We start from the raw sequence: 22,714 nt of genomic DNA, 5'->3' as shown, positions 1-22,714 counted from the left end.
AATCATAATATATATATGTATATGTTTTTGTTGTCATAAATAACCATCAGTAAACCTTTGAAAATTGTAATGTGTTATTTGTTCATTGATATGATTAATTATATGTGAATGTATTGACTTACATAATGTATAACCAGGACCTGTAACGCTATACTAATCATGAACAACAGGCCTTATGAATGGATTTACTAAATGTAGTAGGAAACAAAGCAATACTATGTGTAAGAAGTTTAAAAGCAGACATTCAAATAAGGTGTTGGCAAATCAAATGAGAAACGAAGTACCATCATCACTCATCATCATGTACTCAGTTTGATACACCAAAAATCAAATCAATTCCATTAGAAAAATGTCCTTACCTCGATTACACTAAACTACAATGTGAGTACGAAGACACTTCCTGAGAAGCTCTTCACCAATGATTGTTATGCTCACAATTTATCTACTTAGTGACCGAATCATTTATGATGACGTTGACAGGTTCTGTAGATGGCAAAGCCACAAGGGGAACAACTACCCAGTGACTTAACACAATACTCTTTCTAGAACAACAAACCCTACATGCTGCGTCTGTGTCAATCTAACAAAATGTGTTCCCTACTGAGCAGGTTAAACAGAATCAAGGCCTTCCTTTTATGTCACTTTTAGATTTTAAGGTAGGATTTGGTGCTCAGTTTATATTGTTGTAGGGAATTCTGTTACATAATAAAAAATCCTCTGATTCAAAACAAATGTAATCGTCGGGCTATACCTGGCAATAATCTTTGGTAATATGGTGGTACTAAAGCAGAATATCAGAAACAACCCGATTTAAAATAACTAAATACATAATGGTCTTTGTACAACAATAAACACTACATGCAATATGTGTCAATCTAACAAGGTGTTCGCTACTGTTACACAGCGTTAGGGCCATATATGTCCATTTTGGCATTGAAGTCAGGATTTGGTACTCAGTTAATATTGTTGTAAGGACAAGTATTTCTAACAGTAATAACAGAACTCAATCTCTGATTAAAAATCAACTTTAATCATTGGCTTACAGCAAATACGTCATCTTTCTGTGGAGCAATTGGCTTCTTGAATCTTTTCATCAAGCTCTGTTTTATATGTTTAGTTTTGAAACAGTATATCAGTGGATTGATCAGGGGAGGGAGCAGGCTATACAACATGATAATAACAATACGTAAATCAGTGCTGAATCTAATGCCGATATTACTGGACAGATAAATAAAACACCTGGGGAGATAATACAGGGCAATGATGATCAGCTGACCACTGCAGGTAGAAAGGGTTTTGAGGCGGCCTTGGGTGCTCGCAATCTGAAGAACTGCCACAATAATAGAGCAATATGAGAATATAATAAAAGCAAGAGGTCCCAGTAATGCCAGCATGGCAAAGATAAAAGCAGGAAAACTATAAGGGGCCCTATCTGTGCATGCAAGCGTTGTTATAGCGATATGATCACAGTAGCACTGCGTGATTTTGTTTGAGTCACAGTAAGGAAGAGGATAGGCCCTAATTACCATCATCAATGGGCAGGCTTTCGCAACAATCCACGCAGTGGCACTGAGAATATGAATAGTGGAGTTTTTGATAATCATTGGATATCTGAGCGGAAAACAGATTGAAACATATCGGTCTAAAGCCATTATAAATAGAATGTATGAATTTACAGTTCCAAAATAGTGCACTAAGTACATCTGGACAAAACAACCTGTGAATGAAATGGCTCCTGCTTGAAACCAATACCTGGCAATAATCTTTGGTAATGTGGTGGTGCTAAAGAGAACATCAGAAACAACCAGATGTAAAATAACAAAATACATGGGTTTGTGGAGATCCCGGTCTGTTGCGAACAATACAAGAATAATAACATTTCCTACTGCAGTGCAAAAATACACCAAGAATAATACAGTTGAGGCAAGGCCGTAGAACTCTGGCTGAAGTCCAGGGAACCCAACGATAATAAACTCTGTCACAAAGCTGTGATTCCCAGCTGACATGATGATGGTCTCTTAGACAACCTGCGGAAATAAAGGATTAATTAATTATTGAATCCTTAATTGAAATCTAAATGGAAATGTTACCTATTTCATCGTAAAGTATAAGAGTTACCCTCATGACTTAAAATGATATATTGTATGAAGTTGTAACTCATTTTATTTGGCCTAGTTTTGTCAACTCAATTTGATTTGACCTAACTTAAGTTACCAGGCTGCCTTTCATCTTTAATTTACAGTATGTCAACTCTGGAAATTAAGTTGAATTAACAAAACTAGGTAGCACAATTGGTTGTATTATATTATAAATTCATACATTTTATATCAACGGAGTAAAATATTTTTCTTGTAGACAGTAAACGTTTTACAGTGAAAAGTACATTAATTGGATGTCAATGCATCATTATAGGTTAATGTAAATATCTCTTCTAGCGTACCGGTATGTTTTAACATTGTATTATTTTATTGATATTACAAGTGATATGACATTTTTTTTATCATATTATACACTGTGTATACAAAATATTAAGAACACCTGCTCTTTCCATGACATTGTGACCTGGTGAATCTGACCTGGTGAATCAAGGTAAAAGCTATGACCCCTTATCAATGTATGACCCCTTATGACCCCTATTAATGTATGACCCCTTATGACCCCTATGACCCCTTATTAATGTTACTTGTTAAATCCTCTTCAATCAGTGTAGAATGAAGGGAAGGAGACAGGTTAAAGAAGGATTTTTAAGCCTTGAGACAATTTAGAAATGTATTGTGTATGTGTGCCATTCAGAGGGTGAAAACAAAACAGGGTATGGCAGAAGGTGCCAGGCGCAGTGGTTTGTGTCAAGAACTGCAACGCTGCTGGGCTTTTCACACTCAACAGTTTCCCGTGTGTATGAAGAATGGTCCACCACCCAAAGGACATCCAGCCAACTTGACACAACTGTGGGAAGCATTGGAGTCAACATGGGCCAGCATCCCTGTGGAACACTTTCGACACCTTGTAGAGTCCATGCCCCGACGAATTGAGAATGTTCTGAGGGCCCAAGAGGGTGGAACTCAGTAATAGGAAGGTGTTCCTAATGTGTGGTATACTCAGTGTATGTCCCACTATATATTACTATCAAGATATGAAGACATTTAAAGAATAATACTAAAATAATGAATAACCATTTTTCAGCAACCTATTTTCACCCAATGTGTGGCATGTCAATACAAAAGCTGCATCTCACAATAAATCTTTCAATGGAGTCTTGTGTCGTGAAGTTATCCAATGTTATCATCTAAAGATTAGAGAACATATTCCATCTCATTCATATATTCAGAAAACACATTAAGAAGATGCATAAAGTGAGCTATCAAGACATGCCATGTAACTCCAGATCTGCATAGTAGTAAATCAAAGCTTACCCAAGTCTGATGTCTGACACGGACACTTGCCGTGTCCAATTTATAATAACTGTTGACACCCCGTGACATAATTCTGCACCTGACCTTACTCCCTAAGGTAATTCTCCTCAGTGTTTATGAGGGGTTTTCTCTTGTTCTTTGTCATTTATTTATTTAAATCATAATGTAATGATGCAAAATATCTACACAAAACACAAAGTATTCAAAGACATGCTTTTATTTCATCATACTTAATGATAAAAGCTAGTTAGGCTATCTTAATATCTTAATCTGTCTCATAAAGCTAGCTAGCTGCTATGGGAGACCAACATGGTGATGACCTCTTTGGGTTTAATGGTGGCCATCTTGAAGCATGTGGGGACAACAGACTGGGACAGGGAGCGATTGAATATGTCCGTAAACACTCCAGCCAGCTGGTCTATGCATGCTCTGAGGACACGGCTAGGGACATTTTGCTTGTTTGATTGCCTTGCGGAGGGAATAACTACGCTGTTTATATTCTGCCATATTCCCAGTCCTTTTTCCATGATTAAATGCGGTGGTACGCGCTTTCAGTTTTGCGCGAATGCCGCCATCCATCCACGGTTTCTGGTTAACAACCTATATAGCACTGTAACAGTAATCCAATTAACAACCTATATAGCACTGTAACAGTAATCCAATTAGCAACCCAAATAGCTCTAACAGTACCGTAATTTCCGGACTATTGAGCGCACCTGAATATAAGCTGCACCCACTGAATTTAAAAATAAAAAATATTTTGAACATAAATAAGCTGCACATGTCTATAAGCCACAGGTGCCTACCGGTACATTGAAACAAATGAACTTTACACAGGGTTTAACGAAACACGGCTTGTAACAAAAATAAATAGGCTTTAACAAAACACGGCTTGTAACAAAGATAAATAGGCTTTAACGAAACACGGCTTGTAACAAAAATAAATATGCTTTAACAAAACACGGCTTGTAACAAAAACAAAAAAATTGCAGTAAGCTTTAGTTGTCTTTTTGCACTGAGTCAATTCCTCACGCTGCTGTTTCCAACGTCTTATCATCGACTCATTAAGACCAAGCTCCCGTTCAGCAGCTCTATTTCCTTTTCCAACAGCCAGATCAATCGCCTTCAACTTAAAAGCTGCATCATATGGATTTCTCCGTGTATTTGCCATGATGAGGGTGACAAAATGACTACCGTAATCAGAATGATGGGAAGTTTGAGAGCGCTCGATTTAATCTAAACAGTAAACAAAAAAGTTGTTTGACCTTAACCCGTTCGGCAATTTCATTGGTCTAATGGAAGCTTCATGCCGGCAAAAAACTGAGCACGTCACAGAATGTGTTTTTTTGGAGAAAAAAACATTTGAAAGCGGGAAAAATCCATATATTAGCCGCGTCATTGTTTAAGCCGCGAGGTTCAAAGCGTGGGAAAAAACTTGCGGCTTATAGTCCGGAAATTACGGTAATCCAATGAACAACCTAAATAGCACTGTAACAGTAATCCAATTAACAACCTAAATAGCTGTCACGACTTCCGCCGAAGTCAGCTCCTCTCCTTTTTCAGGCAGCGTTCGGCGATCGACGTCACCGGCTTTCTAGCCATCGCCGCTCCAATTTTCATTGATCCATTTGTTTTGTCTTGTTCCCTGCACAACTGGTTTACAATCCCAATCACACTGCATGTATTTATTCCTCTGTTCACCCTCATGTCTTTGTGTGATATTGTTTGTGTTACGTGTTATTTGTGACGCGCCAGTCTGGTGTTCTTATATTCAGTGTTGTACAAGGAAAGCAGCTGCGGTCATCCCCCTCTTCAAAGGGGGGGACACTCTTGACCCAAACTGCTACAGACCTATATCTATCCTACCCTGCCTCTCTAAAATCTTCGAAAGCCAAGTCAACAGATTACCGACCATTTCGAATCCCACCGCACCTTCTTCGCTATGCAATCTGGTTTCAGAGCTGGTCATGGGTGCACCTCAGCCACGCTCAAGGTCCTAAACGATATCTTAACCGCCATCGATAAGAAACAAAAACTGTGCAGCCATATTCATTGACCTGGCCAAGGCTTTCGACTCTGTCAATCACCACATCCTCATCGGCAGACTCAAGAGCCTTGGTTTCCCAAATGATTGCTTCGACTAGTTCACCAACTACTTCTCTGATAGAGTTCAGTGTGTCAAATCGGAGGGCCTGTTGTCCGGGCCTCTGGCAGTCTCTATGGGGGTGCCACAGGGTTCAATTCTTGGGCCGACTCTTTTCTCTGTATGCATCAATGATATCGCTCTTGCTGCTGGTGAGTCTCTGATCCACCTCTATGCAGACGATACCATTCTCTATACTTCTGGCCCTTCTTTGGACACTGTGTTAATACCCTTCAGACAAGCTTCAATGCCATACAACTCCTTCCGCGGCCTCCAACTGCTCTTAAATACAAGTAAAACTAAATGCATGCTCTTCAACCGATTGCTGCCTGCACCTGCCCGCCCGTCCAGCATCACTACTCTGGACGGTTCTGACAACTACAAATACCTAGGTGTCTGGTTAGACTGTAAACTCTCCTTCCAGACTCACATCAAACATCTCCAATCCCAAGTTAAATCTAGAATTGGCCTCCTACTTCGCAACAAAGCATCTTTCACTCATGCTGCCAAACATACCCTCGTAAAACTGACCATCCTACCGATCCTCGACTTCGGCGATGTCATTTACAAAATAGCCTCCAATACCCTACTCAACAAATTGGATGCAGTCTATCACAGCGCCATCTGTTTTGTCACCAAAGCCCCATATACTACCCACCACTGTGACCTGTACGCTCTCGTTGGCTGGCCCTCGCTTCATACTCGTCACCAATCCCACTGGCTCCTGGTCATCTACAAGACCCTGCTAGGTAAAGTTCCCCCTTATCTCAGCTTGCTGGTCACGATAGCAGCACACACCTGTAGCACGCGCTCCAACAGGTATATCTCTCTGGTCACCCCAAAAGCCAATTCCTCCTTCGGCCGCCTCTCCTTCCAGTTTTCTGCTGCCAATGACTGGAATGAACTACAAAAATCTCTGAAACTGGAAACACTTATCTCCCTCACTAGCTTTAAGCACCAGCTGTCAGAGCAGCTCACAGATCACTGCACCTGTACATAGCCCATCTATAATTTAGCCAAAACAACTACCTCTTCCCCTACTGCATTTATTTATTTTGCTCCTTTGCACCCCATTATTTATATTTCTACTTTGCACTTTCTTCCACTGCAAATCTACCATTCCAGTGTTTTACTTGCTATATTGTATTTACTTCGCCACCATGGCCTTTTTTGCCTTTACCTCCCTTATCTCACCTCATTTGCTCACTTTGTATATAGACTTATTTTTCTACTATATTATTGACTGTATGTTTGTTTTACTCCATGTGTAACTCTGTGTTGTTGTATGTGTCAAACTGTTTGCTTTATCTTGGCAAGGTCGCAATTGTAAATGAGAACTTGTTCTCAACTTGCCTACCTGGTTAAATAAAGGTGAAATAAATAAATGAATAAAAACACGAGGTATGTTTATTTGTGAAACATATATTTTGTGACTGCGCGTTTTTGCACTTTTGCAAATTGTCTGGAGGTTTTGACGCAGTTGCGTCCGACTGTTGTTTTATCCTGCCTCAATAAAGTGTGCGCCTGTTCACAACCCTCTGCTCTCCTGCACCTGACTTCGCTACCAGTACACACACCCTTAACAATAGCATTGTAAAAGTAATCCAATTAACAACCCAAATAGCACTGTAACCGTAACCCAAATACAATTTATACATACAGTTTAAACACCCTATGAATTTACACAAGATATACTAGGAATGATATGTACAGCAGTAGATATAAACTCAGCAAAAAAAGAAACGTCCCTTTTTCAGGACAATGTCTTTCAAAGATAATTCGTAAAAATCAAAATAACTTCACAGATCTTCATTGTAAAGGGTTTAAACACTGTTTCCAATGATTGTTCAATGAACCATAAACAATTAATGAACATGCACCTTGGAAAGTCATTAAGACACTAACAACTTACAGAGGGCAGGCAATTAAGGTCACAGTTATGAAAACTTAGGACACTAAAGAGGCCTTTCTACTGACTCTGAAAAACACCAAAAGAAAGATGCTCAGGGTCCCTGCTCATCTGCGTGAACGTGCCTTAGGCATGCTGCAAGTAGGCATGAGGACTGCAGATGTGGCCAGGGCAATACATTGCAATGTCCGTACTGTGAGACACCTAAGACAGCGCTACAGGGAGACAGGATGGACAGCTGATTGTCCTCGCAGTGGCAGACCATGTGTAACAACACCTGCACAGGATCGGTACATCCGAACATCACACCTGCGGGACAGGTACAGGATGGCAACAACAACTACCCGAGTTACACCAGGAATGCACAATCCCTTCATCAGTGCTCAGACTGTCCGCAATAGGCTGAGAGAGGCTGGACTGAGGGCTTGTTGGTCTGTTGTAAGGCAGGTCCTCACCAGACATCACTGGCAACAATGTCGCCAATAGGCACAAACCCACCGTTGCTGGACCAAACAGGACTTGCAAAAAGTGCTCTTCACTGACGAGTCGCGGTTTTGTCTTACCAGCGGGGATGGTCGGATTCGCGTTTATCGTCGAAGGAATGAGCCTTCGACAATAAACCGAGGCCTGTACTCTGGAGCGGGATCGATTTGGAGGTGGAGGGGCAGTCATGGTCTGGGGCGGTGTGTCACAGCATCATCGGACTGAGCTTGTTGTCATTGCAGGCAATCTCAACGCTGTGCGTTACTGGGACGACATCCTCCTCCCTCATGTGGTACCCTACCTGCAGGCTCATCCTGACATGACTCTCCAGCATGACAATGCCACCAGTCATACTGCTCGTTCTGTGCATGATTTCCTGCAAGACAGGAATGTCAGTGTTCTGCCATGGCCAGCGAATAGCCCGGATCTCAAACCCATTGAGCACATATGGGACCTGCTGGGTCCGAGTACTTAATGCAGCTGGTGGCCACACCAGATACTGACTGTTACTTTTGATTTTGCCCCCCCCCCATTTGTTCAGGGACACACAATTCCATTTCTGTTTGTCACACGTCTGTGGAACTTGTTCAGTTTATGTCTCGGTTGCTGAATCTTGTTATGTTAATACAAATATTTACACATGTTAAGTTTGCTGAAAATAAACACAGTTGACAGTGAGAGGATGTTTCTTTTTTTGCTGAGTTTACTAAGAATGATATGTACAGCAGTGCATATATTAGAGTGAGCTATGTCAAGCATCCAGCAAATAAATATGTGGTGTGTATAAACAGTGTAACTGAAATGCAATGTACAGTACTAGAAGTATTGGAATGTGTTATGTCGAGAATACAGTATTTAAATAGACAGTACAAAATCCCATGACAAAATCGATAGAACTGTAGGAACCTAGCTTCCGGACCAGAGTCAGGAATATGAATATATATTTATGTGAATGGTGGGTATAGACAAACAATCCTTTATCTGATTTTGTTTTGCTTCCTATCTAAGTTTGGGTGTGGGTTTTTCTTTTGTTTGCCTCTTAGTGGGCAAATTTAGTGGGCACTCGTGGTAGCTGTCTTTTAGGTTCCAGTTGTTGTTGCTAGTCAACTTTCAGTGGACACCCCCATGAGTGTCCTTCAGAACCCTTCCTACACCCCCACCCCATTTGTTAGTTTCCTCTTCTGTTTGAGCAACATTTTGGGTTTTCTTGCTGGGGAACGTAACACCCCAAAGAGCAAGCAATGCAGATGTAGAAGCACGGTGGCTAGGAAAAACTCCATAGAAAGACAGGAACCTAGAAAGAAATCTAGAGAGGAAACTGTGCTGCTGATCCAATCAGGTGGACTGGGGACAGGGACAACCATACATTGTCAGGCCAGGTAGTCTTGAGGCATGGTCCTAGGTCTCAAGGTCCTCTGAGAAGGGGGGGGGGGGAGAGAGAGAGAGAGAGATGGGAGAATTAGGAGTATACTTATCACACAGGACACATTTACATTTTAGTCATTTAGCAGACGCTCTTATCCAGACTATTGCAGCATAGATACTGGAGACTGAGACCAGGGGGTTGAGGGACACGGTACCCCTGGACAGAGCCAACCAGGCAGGATATTACCCCACCCACTTTGCCAAAGTACAACCCCCACACCAGCAGAGGGATATCAAGAGACCAGCAACTTACTACCCTGAGTAATGGCGGAGTATAACCCATGAAGATCTCCCTCACTGCACGAGCCCGAGGGGGTGCCAAACCAGACAAGAAGCTCACTTCAGTGACTCAACCCACTGAAGTCGAGTTTAATGAACAAATATCTGGTACGATGTGGTGCACCCCTCCTAGGGACGGAATGGGAGAGCACTAGCAAGCCAGTGACTCAGAGGGTTAGAGGCAGAGAATCCCAGTGGACAGAGGGGAGCCGGCCAGGTAGAGACAGCAAAGGTGGTTCGTCACTCCAGTGCCTTGCCGTTCACCTACTGAAGAGATGAGACTCTCACATGGATTGGCAGATCATTCCATAAAAATGTTGCTCTAGATGGCCAGGAGATAGAAGTTGTTTTCAATGTCTAATCCCAGTTTTGATGCACCTGTACTATCTCCACCTTCTAGATGGTAGTGGGGTGAACAGGCCATGGCTTGGGTGGCTGAGGTCCATGATTAACTTCTTGGCCTTCCTGTGACACTGCGTGCTATAGATGTCCTGGAGGGAAAGCAGTGTGCACCCGCTGATGCGTTGAGCTGACCAAGGGATAGTTGTAAGCCCTTGGGATGGAGGTAACCCTGTGATAAAGTCTATGGACAGGTGGGACCAGGTCCGGCTGGGGATGGGCAGAGGTTGGAGCAACCCAGACAGTCGTTGTTGTGAGGACTTGCGTTGGGCACAGATGGAACAGGCCGCAACAAAGGATCTCACATCCTCAATCATGTTGGGCCACCAGAATTTTCTCCTCAGGAACTCCACTGTCTGATTAATCTCTAGATGCCCTTACAATTTAGAGGAGTGTCCACATTGTAGTACTGGGAACAGGCTGATCTCAGAACGTAAAGTCTATTAGTGGGTCTCCTGCTGGGGTCAGGTTCTCGGGTCTGGGCTTGTCGGACCGTGGTCTCAATACTCTATTTCACAGGGGCCACAATGCGGGAGCTGAGGATGATGGGATCAGAGTCCCTCTCCTCATTAGAGACATCGTCTTTGTGGGACAGGGCGTCTGATTTCTGATTCTGGATCCCGGGCGATAGGCTAGTGTGAAAACGAACCTGTTAAAAGACAGAGCCCACCTAGCATGGCGAGCGTTCAACCTCTTGGCTTCTTGAATGTAGACCAAGTTCTAATGGTCCGTCCAGATCACGAAAGGATGAGGTGCCCCCTCCAACCAGTGTCTCCACACTTCAAGGTACCACTTAACTGCCAAGAGCTCCTGGTTGCCTACATTATAGTTGCATTCCGCTGGCGTGAACTGCTTGGAGAGAAATTCACATGCGTGCAGTTTTTTTGCCCTCCTCGTTCTGCTGTGAAAGAACCACCCCTGCTCCGGTGTCCGAGGCATCCACCTCTACCAGAAAGGGACGAGTAGGATCAGGATGAACGAGGATGTGTCCAGAGGTGAAACGTCCCTTGAGCTCCATGAATGCCCTGTTAACCTCAGGAGTCCAACAAAAATGCGTCTGGGACTTGAGGGTTAGTACTGTGAGAGGTGCTGCCACCGCACCAAAGTTGTATATAAAGCGCCTGTAAAATTGGCAAACCCGAGGAACCGCTGGACCTGCTTGAGTAAGGTGGGACGGGGCCAGTCGGCGACCGCCTCAACCTTTACAGGGTCCATTTGGATGCCTGCGGTAGAAATAATGTGATCCATTAAGGAAACTTGGGATACGTGGAACTCACACTTTGGATACGTGGTACTCACACTTCTTGACATATAGTTGGCTCTGCAGGTGGCGTCTCAGGACTTGAGACGCTCCTGCACGGTGGTTCTTGGGAGCAGTGATCAAAAGAGAACTAAGAGTCTCTGAGTGGTTCACCCCAACCTGCAGTAGAATGGAGTGGGTCTGATATTCCACCTGGCCGGAGCCGATGGTCAGGTGGCCGGAGCCGATGGCCATCGAGAGCTTGAATCTGCAGAGGGATGGGACATTTCACGCAGGGGATTTGTAATTCTCTGGTGAAGTCTTGGTCAATGAAATTATCCATGGCCCTGGAGTCCACGAAGGCTTGAATGTGGTGCTGATGGTTGTCCCAATGGAGGTTTGCGGGTAGTGTCAGACGGTGACTGGGTAGCTGGAGTGTAACAGCACAGCTGGTCAGGGTCCTGGCGAGCCCCTGCATTTCCTGTCAACTCTGGGCATGTAGAACGGAGATGGCCGAGATCTCCACAGTAGAGGCAGCAGCTGCCACGCATGCACCTGTCACGTTCCTGAGTGCTCAGACGTGTGCGTTCCAGCTGCCTAGGCTCCTCAAAGTTGGGCTCAGGGGGCTTGAGGTGCTCCGGAAACTGGGATACGGGAGTGGTGTCAAAAAGGCGCTGTCTCACACATTCTCGGATGCGGTTGTCAATCCTGATGGCCTGTGTTATCAGGGACTCGAGGTCCTCTCTCAGTTCCCGAGCGGCCAGTTCATCCTTGGAGTTAGGTGGAAAGCGATGACCAGTGCCTCAGTTTTCCACCCACCTTTGGCGGCGAGGGTTCAGAACTCAATAGTGAAGTCAGCCACTGGTCTAGCCTCTTGGGGAAGGTAGAACAGTTGGCTAGCCGCTTCTCGTCCGCCGACTGGGTGGTTGAAGACTCGTTGCAGCTCGGCAGTGAAAGATAATATGGAGTTGCAGGATGCTGTTCCAACACCGCCGTTGCCCACCCCAGGACCTTGCCCGAGAGTAGAGAGATGATGTAGACAATCATGGCCCAATTGGTGTGGAACGAGGAGGACTGTAGCTCGAACACCAGAGAGCACTGAGTGAGGAACCACTTGCCTCCTCCCGTGTGGCCGCCATAACGTTCGGGGGCTGGGATCTTGGGTTACCGTTTCAGGTTCCCTGGAGGAACTAAGGCAATGCCTGTTGCACTGGGCAATGAGACTTGGACATTGGCTCCTCCTGAGTTAGGGTTTGGCCGTGGTCGGAGGGAATCGGTAAGTGCCCGGAGGGTCTCAAATATTTGGTGAAGTTGTTCTTGCTGCCGCCCCAGCGGTGCTCCTTCTTGGGTTATAACATTCTGAATCTGGCTGATCTCTGATGGGTCCATGTTGAGGCAGAAGCTTGCTGTGATGTGCTGAGGTTGGACCCAGTTGCAGAGAAGAGACCAGATGAGGAATCCGTGTTTAAGGATAAACATAATACTTTACTGAGACACGTTAGCTGCAGGATCACAGTACACTCGAAAACTCACTCAGGAAACGAACACACGGTAAACAATTCAAGCTTCGGATAACAGAAAACACACCTCTCTTAACTTGTCATGGATAGGGTGCAGTATTTTCACGGCCAGATAAAAAACGTACCCGATTTAATCTGGTTATTACTCCTGCCCAGAAACTAGAATATGCATATAATTAGTAGCTTTGGATAGAAAACACTCCAAAGTTTCTAAAACAGTTTGAATGGTGTCTGTGAGTATAACAGAACTCAAATGGCAGGCCAAAAACTGAGAAGATTCTGTACAGGAAGTACCCTGTCTGACCATTTCTTGGCCTTCTTTGTCATCTCTATCCAAAACAGAGGATCTCTGCTGTAACGTACACTTTCTAAGGCTCCCATAGGCTCTCAGAAGGCGCCAGAACGTTGAATGATGACTCTGCAGTCTGGCTGAAAAACAGTAGCGCATTTGGATAGTGGTCGATCTGAGAACAATGAGACGGGCGCGCACGTGCACGTGAAGAGGCCATTTTACATTTTCAGTCTTTGAACGAAAACAACGACTCCCGGTCGGAATATTATCGCTATTTTACGAGAAAAATCGCATAAAAATTGATTTTAAACAGCGTTTGACATGCTTCGAAGTACGGTAATGGAATATTTAAAAAGAATTTGTCACGAAACGCACCGGCGCGTCACCCTTCGTTACCCTTCGGATAGTGTCTTGAACGCACGAACAAAACGCCGCTATTTGGATATAACTATGGATTATTTGGAACCAAACCAACATTTGTTGTTGAAGTAGAAGTCCTGGAAGTGCATTCTGACAAAGAACAGCAAAGGTAATCCAATTTTTCTTATAGTAAATCTGAGTTTGGTGAGTACCAAACTTGGTGGGTGTCAAAATAGCTAGCCTGTGATGGCCGGGCTATCTACTCAGAATATTGCAAAATGTGCTTTCACCGAAAAGCTATTTTAAAATCGGACACCGCGATTGCATAAAGGAGTTCTGTATCTATAATTCTTAAAATAATTGTTATGTTTTTTGTGAACGTTTATCGTGAGTAATTTAGTAAATTCACCGGAAGTGTTCGGTGGGAATGCTAGTTCTGAACGTCACATGCTAATGTAAAAAGCTGGTTTTTGATATAAATATGAACTTGATTGAACAAAACATGCATGTATTGTATAACATAATGTCCTAGGAGTGTCATCTGATGAAGATCATCAAAGGTTAGTGCTGCATTTAGTCTGATTATTTCTGGCTGGGTACTCTCCTGACATAATCTAATGTTTTGCTTTCGTTGTAAAGCCTTTTTGAAATCGGACAGTGTGGTTAGATAAAGGAGAGTCTTGTCTTTAAAATGGTGTAAAATAGTCATATGTTTGAAAAATGGAAGTTTTCGGATTTTCGAGGAGTTTGTATTTCGCGCCGCGCCCTATCATTGGATATTGGAGCGGTGTTCCGCTAGCGGAACGTCTAGATGTAAGAGCCTCTCTGGGCCTAGTCAACAGCCAGTGGAATCGCGTGGCGTGAAATACAAATACCTCAAAAATGCTATAACTTCCATTTCTCAAACATATGACTATTTTTTTAAATCAGCCTTTTTGAAATCAGACAGTGTGGTTAGATTAACGAGAGTCTTATCTTTAAAATGGTGTAAAATAGTCATATGTTTGAAAAATTGAAGTTTTTGCATTTTTGAAGAATTTGAATAACGCGCCACGGGATTACACTGGCTGTTGAGTAGGCGTCCCACCTAGCGTCCCACCTAGCCCATAGAGGTTAAAGATAAGAATTATAGATACAGAACTCCTTTATGCAATCGCTATGTCAGATTTTAAAATAGCTTTTCGGCGAAAGCACATTTTGCAATATTCTGAGTACATAGCTCGGCTGTCACAGGCTAGCTAATTTGACACCCACCAAGTTTGAGGCAACCTAAACTCAGAATTACTATTAGAAAAATTGGATTACCTTTGCTGTTCTTTGTCAGAATGCACTCCCAGGACTTCTATTTAAACAACAAATGTTGTTTTGGTTCCAAATAATCCATAGTTATATCCAAATACCTCCGTTTTGTTCGTGCGTTCAGGTCACTATCTGAAGGGTAACGCGCGAGCGCATTTCGTGACAAAAAATGTCAAAATATTCCATTACCGTACTTAGAAGCATGTCAAACGCTGTTTAAAATTAATTTAAAATCAATTTTTATGCTATTTTTCTCATAAAATAGTGATAATATTCCAACCGGACAACGTTGTATTCATTCAAAGACTGAAATAGAAAAATTGAGAAGTCTCGTGAACGCGCATCTCAGTCTCACTGTCCCCAGGCAGGACACTTACAAATGCTGCTGCTGTACTTTGCCCAGAGACAAGAGACACGTCATTCCGCTTTCTGAACGCTTTAGAGAGCCAATGGAAGCCTTAGAAAGTGTCACGTAACAGCACAGATGCAACAGAAGGACAACAAATTGTCAGACAGGGAATCTTCTCAGGTTTTGGGCTGCCATATGAGTTCTGTTATACTCACAGACACCATTCAAACAGTTTTAGAAACTTTAGAGTGTTTTCTATCCAAATCTACTAATTACATGCATATTCTCATTTCTGGGCAAGAGTAGGAACCAGTTTAAATCAGGTACGTTTTTTATCCGGCCGTGAAAATATTGCCCCCTAGCCCCAACAGGTTAACAGGAAAATCCTAATGAGTAGATTGGACACACCTGAGTGTTGTTACCGTCTCTAGGACTGTCCCTGCCGCCCTCTGGTGACAGGTGGAACCATGACACCTTGTGAAGGTTAACAGGCTTGAATGTCTTACTCACATCGGCCACAGAGATTGGGAGGACACAGTCCTCATGAGTGACAGCGACCCTCGTCAATGGCTGGCTGTTGTTTTCCATGAGCGGCGAAGGTGTTTAGTTTGTCCCTTTATAAACCGTGATTGTCTGGAGTCCCTGCCACATGTGTCTCTTGATTGAGCCATTGAATTGTCCACTTTCCCTGTACTGTTGTTTTGCCTCTTCTATTGCCTTTCGGAGGTCAAAGCTGGTCTGTTTGTACAAGTTCATGACCTTGCCATGACCTTGCTGTCGTTAAATGCGGTGGTTTGCCTTTTCAGTTTTGTGCGAATTCTGCCATCTATCCACTGTTTGTGGTTTGGATAAGATCTAATCTAATCAATAAACATCTTCTTTGCACTTCCTAATGAACCCAGTCACCGAGTTAGTGTACACGTCGATTCCCTTCCCAGAGGTGAGCCGGAACATTTCCCTGTCCCCGTGATCAAACAGTCTTGAAGAATGGATTCCGATTGGTCACACCAATGTTGAACACTCTTTACCACAGGAGATTCCTGATTAAGTTTCTGCCTATAGGCGGAGAGGTGCAGGATGGAGGCGTGATCTGATTTCCCAAAAGTAGGTTCTTGTAGCCGTCCCCAAAGGGAGAGGAGCAATGGTCAAGCGTGTTCTCTCAGGCTTTAGCACAGAGTCCAGTGTAGTTCCTTTAGTGCTGTTGTGGTGACATCTTGGGGGGAATATACACGGCAGTGACAATAATCAAGAAAATTCTCTCTGGAGGTAATGCAGTCGACATTTGCTAAGGTATTCTAGAGAACAAAATGATTTGAGTTCCTGTACGTTACCACAACCACACCGTGAGTTGTTAATCATGAGACAAACCCATCCACATCTGTTTTTCCCGGAGAGTTCGTTCTTCCTGTTATCGCAAAGAACGGAGAACCCCACTGGCTATATGGATGGGGACAATATATCTGGAGAGAGCCATGCTTCCATAAAACAGAGTATGTTACAGTCCCTTATGTCTCAATGAAAGGAGATCCTCTACCATATTACCCAAACTTGTCCTTTCTTTGACGGTCCATGAGGGAGTGAACAAGTGCACACTTTGGCAAGGAGCTAGAGGGAGAAATGGAATTTGCCTAATGTTGCTTACATGTTTTACTTGCAAGGCCGGAATTCAATCATAGTGTGCATATGCTTTGCTTCAGATACAATTATGGCACATTATGGCACTGCAGCAACAATAAAGAGTAATGTTGATATTGTGCTATTCTGGTATCCTCATTAGAAATCACCTTTTAGCTAGCATCCTTTGTAGAAACAATATCAAAGCGACCACCTCGCCTCTGTTTTGGTAAAAAGCTGAGGGATAGGCCTGTAGAAATGTAACCACTTTCAAATTCATAGACATAGCCATGGATGCAAGGAATGACCATCACTAGGTTTCAATCCAATTTGTGATAGATTTCCACCAGAGATGTGTTCCCATCAAACTCACTTATTGTGGATACAAGTCTGCGAGTGATGAAGTAGTACATATAAAAATAAGGTTTGTTATTAATTTCCCATGTGCCCAATGAAAAATACAAGTTAAATTGGTTTCCTTCGCATTTTCAACTCTTCTGATGGTTTTGTCACAAAAACGTATATAAGTATATACTATTATATATACTATAGCAAATGTGCCCACTCTAGTCTTGGCATGTGTGCTGTAGCCAAAAGCCTGCAGTTACAGTGTTTATTGGCTACCTACATTCGAATATCATGGATATGAGCGTTATTGTTTTTATTTGTCCAATGGCAGCCAACCATCCATCATCATGTCACAAGAATAAGACCCTTGATATTTATTGGAATGAAAGATCAGGCTCATCACTGCACTTTCACCACCCTGTGAAGTTCATCAGAACTTATTTCATCTGTAGTCCTAATAAACGGCATGGTTTCCCGAGTCATAGTGGGAGGACCACACAACAAATCATCACGTGACTCCAAGTTTACTTCGATATTATTATATCACTATTTGTACAAAAAGGCGTTTCCATTGCAATGTGTTACCTAGTTCATTTTACCAACACAAAAAGATCCCACCATGTCAAACGAACAAATTGTCTGTTGGTATTTATAAAATTGTTGCCCCATATCCTGTTTAATTCAGCCTCGTCGTGACTTTTTTAATGCGTTTAATGATATCAACGTTTTAGTTGTAACCATGTTTTAAGGCTGACAGTGTTTGCTTACATTTACATTGTTTACAAACGTTGGAGTAAAACAAACTTATTTTGAGTTGTAATTGGGTCAAACAGCTGAACTAAGCTCATGAGGAATGTATACGTTACAGTGAGCGCCAAAAGTATTCGTACACCCTGAGGAAGGCACAGTGATGCCGAAACGTTGGTAAATACCCATTAAATTGCTGGGAGTTTATACATGGAGTGTGAGACTTTATTTTGATTGTTTTTTCGCCATTAGTCAGCACCTCCACACAAACTAATTTTTCTGGGTGTGCTCCAGCTCATGTTTTTGAATCTACGTTACAGTGAGCCCCAAATGTATTCGGACAGTGACAATTTTGTTGTTGTTTTGGCTCTCAACTCCAGCACTTTGTATTTGAAATGATACAATGACTATGAGGTTAAAGTGCAGACTGTCAGCTTTAATTTGAGGGTATTTTCATCCATATGGGGGGAACCATTTAGAAATGAAAGCACTTGTTGTACATAGTCCCCCCATTTCAGGGGACCAAAAGTATTGGGACAAATTCACAAATATGTGTATTCAAGTAGTCAAAAGTTTTAGTATTTGGTCCCATATTCCTAGCATGCAATGATTACATCGAGCGTGTGAATCTACAAACTTGTTGGGTGCATTTGCTGTTTGTTTTTGTTGTGTTTCTGCTTGTCTTTGTGCCCAGTAACAGGGGAGGTTAGCATTTTTGGTGGGGTATGATATTTGTGCATCTGTAACGTTTTCACTCATCATTATTCACGATTCACTCAGGACTATCCGTAATCATGGTAGCATCCACATTAATGTAGAAGTGTTTAGAATGTATTATTCATTTATACGTCCCAAAAAATCTAGCAACAGCACAGCAGATACTAGCTTTATAAATGATATTAGCATTGTTTAGTGATGTTGACTGATGTGTTCACCAACTTTCAAATTAAAACTTTTACTAAGCAATTCAGTGTTGAGTCAACAATGCTAAATAAAAATACATGTGGTAAAAACAGATAAATAGATTTTTGTTTTAATACATTTTTTAAAATAAATAATACTCAATCATTAAGCATGTGTACACCATAATGAATTGGATGAATTCAAACAATTGCAAAACAATTTGAGTAGTTGTGTTACATAAATCATCAAGATACAGCAGAGACACTCTTTTACTGTGGAGCAGTTGATCTTTTGAATATTTTCATCAAGCTCTGTTTTATATGTTTAGTTTTGAAACTGTATATCAGTGGATTGATCAGGGGAGGGAGCAGGCTATACAACATGATAATAACAATGCGTAAATCAGTGCTGAATCTAATGCCGATATTACTGGACAGATAAATAAAACACCTGGGGAGATAATACAGGGCAATGATGATCAGCTGACCACTGCAGGTAGAAAGGGTTTTGAGGCGGCCTTGGGTGCTCGCAATCTGAAGAACTGCCACAATAATAGAGCAATATGAGAATATAATAAAAGCAAGAGGTCCCAGTAATGCCAGCATGGCAAAGATAAAAGCAGGAAAACTATAAGGGGCCCTATCTGTGCATGCAAGCGTTGTTATAGCGATATGATCACAGTAGCACTGCGTGATTTTGTTTGAGTCACAGTAAGGAAGAGGATAGGCCCTAATTACCATCATCAATGGGCCGGCTTTCGCAACAATCCACGCAGTGGCACTGAGAATATGAATAGTGGAGTTTTTGATAATCATTGGATATCTGAGCGGAAAACAGATTGAAACATATCGGTCTAAAGCCATTATAAATAGAATGTATGAATTTACAGTTCCAAAATAGTGCACTAAGTACATCTGGACAAAACAACCTGTGAATGAAATGGCTCCTGCTTGAAACCAATACCTGGCAATAATCTTTGGTAATGTGGTGGTGCTAAAGAGAACATCAGAAACAACCAGATGTAAAATAACAAAATACATGGGTTTGTGGAGATCCCGGTCTGTTGCGAACAATACAAGAATAATAACATTTCCTACTGCAGTGCAAAAATACACCAAGAATAATACAGTTGAGGCAAGGCCGTAGAACTCTGGCTGAAGTCCAGGGAACCCAACGATAATAAACTCTGTCACAAAGCTGTGATTCCCAGCTGACATGATGATGGTCTCTTAGACAACCTGCGGAAATAAAGGATTAGTTAATTATTAAATCCACATTTTCACAAACTTCAAAGTGTTTCCTTTCAAATGGTATCAATAATATGCATGTCCTTCCTTCAGGTCCGATCCTTAATTAGCATCTTATTGATATTACAAGTGATATCAAGTTATTGATCACATTACATTTCCCACTACATATGACTGTCAAGATATTAGGACATGTAAAGAATATTACAAAAGTAATTAATTTTGCATAATTGTTTCAATACTGTTGACTGCATCGCCCAATTTGTGGCATGTCAATGCAAAAGCTGCACCTCACAACAAAGCCTTTCAATAAGACTTTCATCTAAAGATTAGAGAACATATCCATCTGATTCATATATTCAGAAAACACATTAAGAAGATGTATAAAGTGAGCTATCAAGACATGCCATGTAACTCCAGATCTGCATAGTAGTAAATCAGGGCTTAGCCAAGTCTGATGTCTGACACGGACACTTGCAGTGTCCATTTTATAATAACTGTTGACACCCCGTGACATAATTCTGCACCTGACCTTACTCCCTAAGGTAATTATACTCAAGGTGTTTGAGTGTTTTTCTCTTGTTCTTTGTCATGTAAACTCAGGGTCCTGAAACATTTTCATTTTTTACTGTCTTTCAAAGATCATTTGTAAAAATCCAAATAACTTCACAGATCTTCATTGTAAAGGGTTTAAACACAGTTTCCAATGCTTGTTCAATGAAGCATAAACAATTAATGAACATACACCTGTGGAACGGTTGTTAAAACACTAACAGCTTACAGACGGTAGGCAATTAAGGTCACAGTTATAAAAACTTAGGACACTAAAGAGGCCTTTCTACTGACTCTGAAAAACACCAAAAGAAAGATGCCCAGGGTCCCTGCTCATCTGCGTGAACGTGCCTTAGGCAAGCTGCAAGGAGGCATGAGGACTGCAGATGTGGCCAGGGCAATACATTGCAATGTCCGTACTGTGAGACACCTAAGACAGCGCTACAGGGAGACAGGACGGACAGCTGATCATCCTCGCATTGGCAGACCATGTGTAACAACACCTGCACAGGATCGGTACATTCAAACATCACACCTGTGGGACAGGTACAGGATGGCAACAACAACTACCCGAGTTACACCAGGAATGCACAATCCCTCCATCAGTGCTCAGACTGTCCGCAATAGGCTGAGAGAGGCTGGACTGAGGGCTTGTTGGCCTGTTGAAGGCAGGTCCACACCAGACATCACTGGCAACAATGTCACCAATGGGCACAAACCCACCGTCACTGGACCAGACAGGACTGGCAAAAAGTGCTCTTCACTGACGAGTCGCGGTTTTGTCTTACCAGCGGTGATGGTCGGATTCGCGTTTATCTTTGAAGGAATGAGTGTTACACTGAGGACTGTACTCTGGAGCGGAATCGATTTGGAGGTGGAGGGTCCGTCATGGTCTGGGGCGATGTGTCACAGCATCATCGGACTGTCATTGCAGGCAATCTCAACGCTGTGCGTTATTGGGAAGACATCCTCCTCCCTCTTGTTACCCTTCCTGCAGGCTCATACTGACATGACCCTCCAGCATGACAATGCCACCAGCCATACTGCTCGTTCACTGCGTGATTTCCTGCACGACAGGAATGTCAGTGTTCTGCCATGGCCAGCGAATAGCCCGGATCTCAATCCCCTTGAGCAGATCTGGGACCTGTTGGATCGGAGGGTGAGGGCTAGGGCCATTCCCTTCCAGAAATGTCACATGTCTGTGGAACTTGTTCAGTTTATGTCTCAGTTGTTGAATCTTATGTTCATACAAATATTTACACATGTTTAGTTTGCTGAAGATAAACACAGTTGACAGTGAGAGGACAGTTTATTTATTTAAATCATGATGTAATGATGCAAAATATCTACACAAACAAAGACTATTCAAAGACACATTTTTATTTCATCATACTTAGCAATTAAAAAAGTTTGGTAGTTACATATATGGTTACCTATCTTAATAAATAAAAATATTTTCTTTTTTTGTTAACTTTCTTAACCCATTTGTTCCCAGACATGCCACTATGGAAATCATATGCTATTAGTAACCCTAACATGTAATCCATATAGTTTATAGTTTTAAGTTCCTTGGCGTACACATCAGACAGACTGAAATGGTCCACCCACTCAGACAGTGTGGTGAAGAAGGTGCCTCTTCAACCTCAGGAGGCTGAAGAAATTTGGCTTGTCACCTAAAACCCTGACAAACTTTTACAGATGCACAACTGAGAGCATCCTGTTGGGCTGTATCACCGCCTGGTACGGCAACTGCACCGCCTACAACCGCAAGGCTCTCCAGAGGGTGGTGCGGTCTGCACAACATATCACCAGGGGCAAACTACCTGCCCTCCAGGACACCTACAGCACCCGATGTTACAGGAAGGCCAAAAAGATCATCAAGGACAACAACCACCCGAGCCACTGCCTGTTCACCCCGCTACCATCCAGAAGGCGAGGTCAGTACAGGTGCATCAAAGCTGGGACTGAGAGACTGAAAAACAGCTTCTATCTCACGGCCATCAGACTGTTAAACAGCAATCACTAACTCAGAGAGGCTGCTGCCTACATAGACTCAATAGTCACTTTAAACAATGCCACTTTAATAATGTTTACATATCTTACATTACTCATCTCATATGTTTATACTGTATCTTATACCATCTATTGCATCTTGCCTATGCCGCTCGGCCATCGCTCATCCATATATTTAT

The 22,714-nt window shown here is 42.6% G+C and overlaps 2 protein-coding genes across 2 annotated transcripts; both read right to left on the bottom strand.

Moving 5' to 3' along the window:
• Positions 1–1,031: 1,031 nt before the first annotated feature.
• Positions 1,032–2,022, bottom strand: LOC106613177 (olfactory receptor 2AT4). The gene has a single exon (XM_014215176.3). The coding sequence runs from the start codon at positions 2,004–2,006 to the stop codon at positions 1,032–1,034; it is 975 nt and encodes a 324-aa protein (XP_014070651.3). The 5' UTR covers positions 2,007–2,022.
• Positions 2,023–18,992: 16,970 nt separating this feature from the next.
• LOC106613178 (olfactory receptor 2AT4) lies at positions 18,993–19,956 on the bottom strand. The gene has a single exon (XM_014215177.1). It carries the CDS (start codon positions 19,938–19,940, stop codon positions 18,993–18,995), a length of 948 nt encoding a protein of 315 aa, XP_014070652.1. The 5' UTR covers positions 19,941–19,956.
• Between the last annotated feature and the right edge of the window lie 2,758 nt (positions 19,957–22,714).

The sequence above is a fragment of the Salmo salar genome, chromosome 09 (assembly GCF_965601325.2).
Source record: "Salmo salar chromosome 09, fSalSal1, whole genome shotgun sequence".
Taxonomy (NCBI): Eukaryota; Metazoa; Chordata; class Actinopteri; order Salmoniformes; family Salmonidae; genus Salmo; species Salmo salar.
Note: the sequence above shows the minus strand (reverse complement) of the source record. Positions and strands in the feature narration are given on the sequence as shown.

Bases quoted from the DNA above. Each gene is read 5' to 3' on its own strand.
- LOC106613178 (XM_014215177.1), bottom strand. From the start codon at position 19,940: ATGTCAGCTGGGAATCACAGCTTTGTGACAGAGTTTATTATCGTTGGG.
- LOC106613177 (XM_014215176.3), bottom strand. From the start codon at position 2,006: ATGTCAGCTGGGAATCACAGCTTTGTGACAGAGTTTATTATCGTTGGG.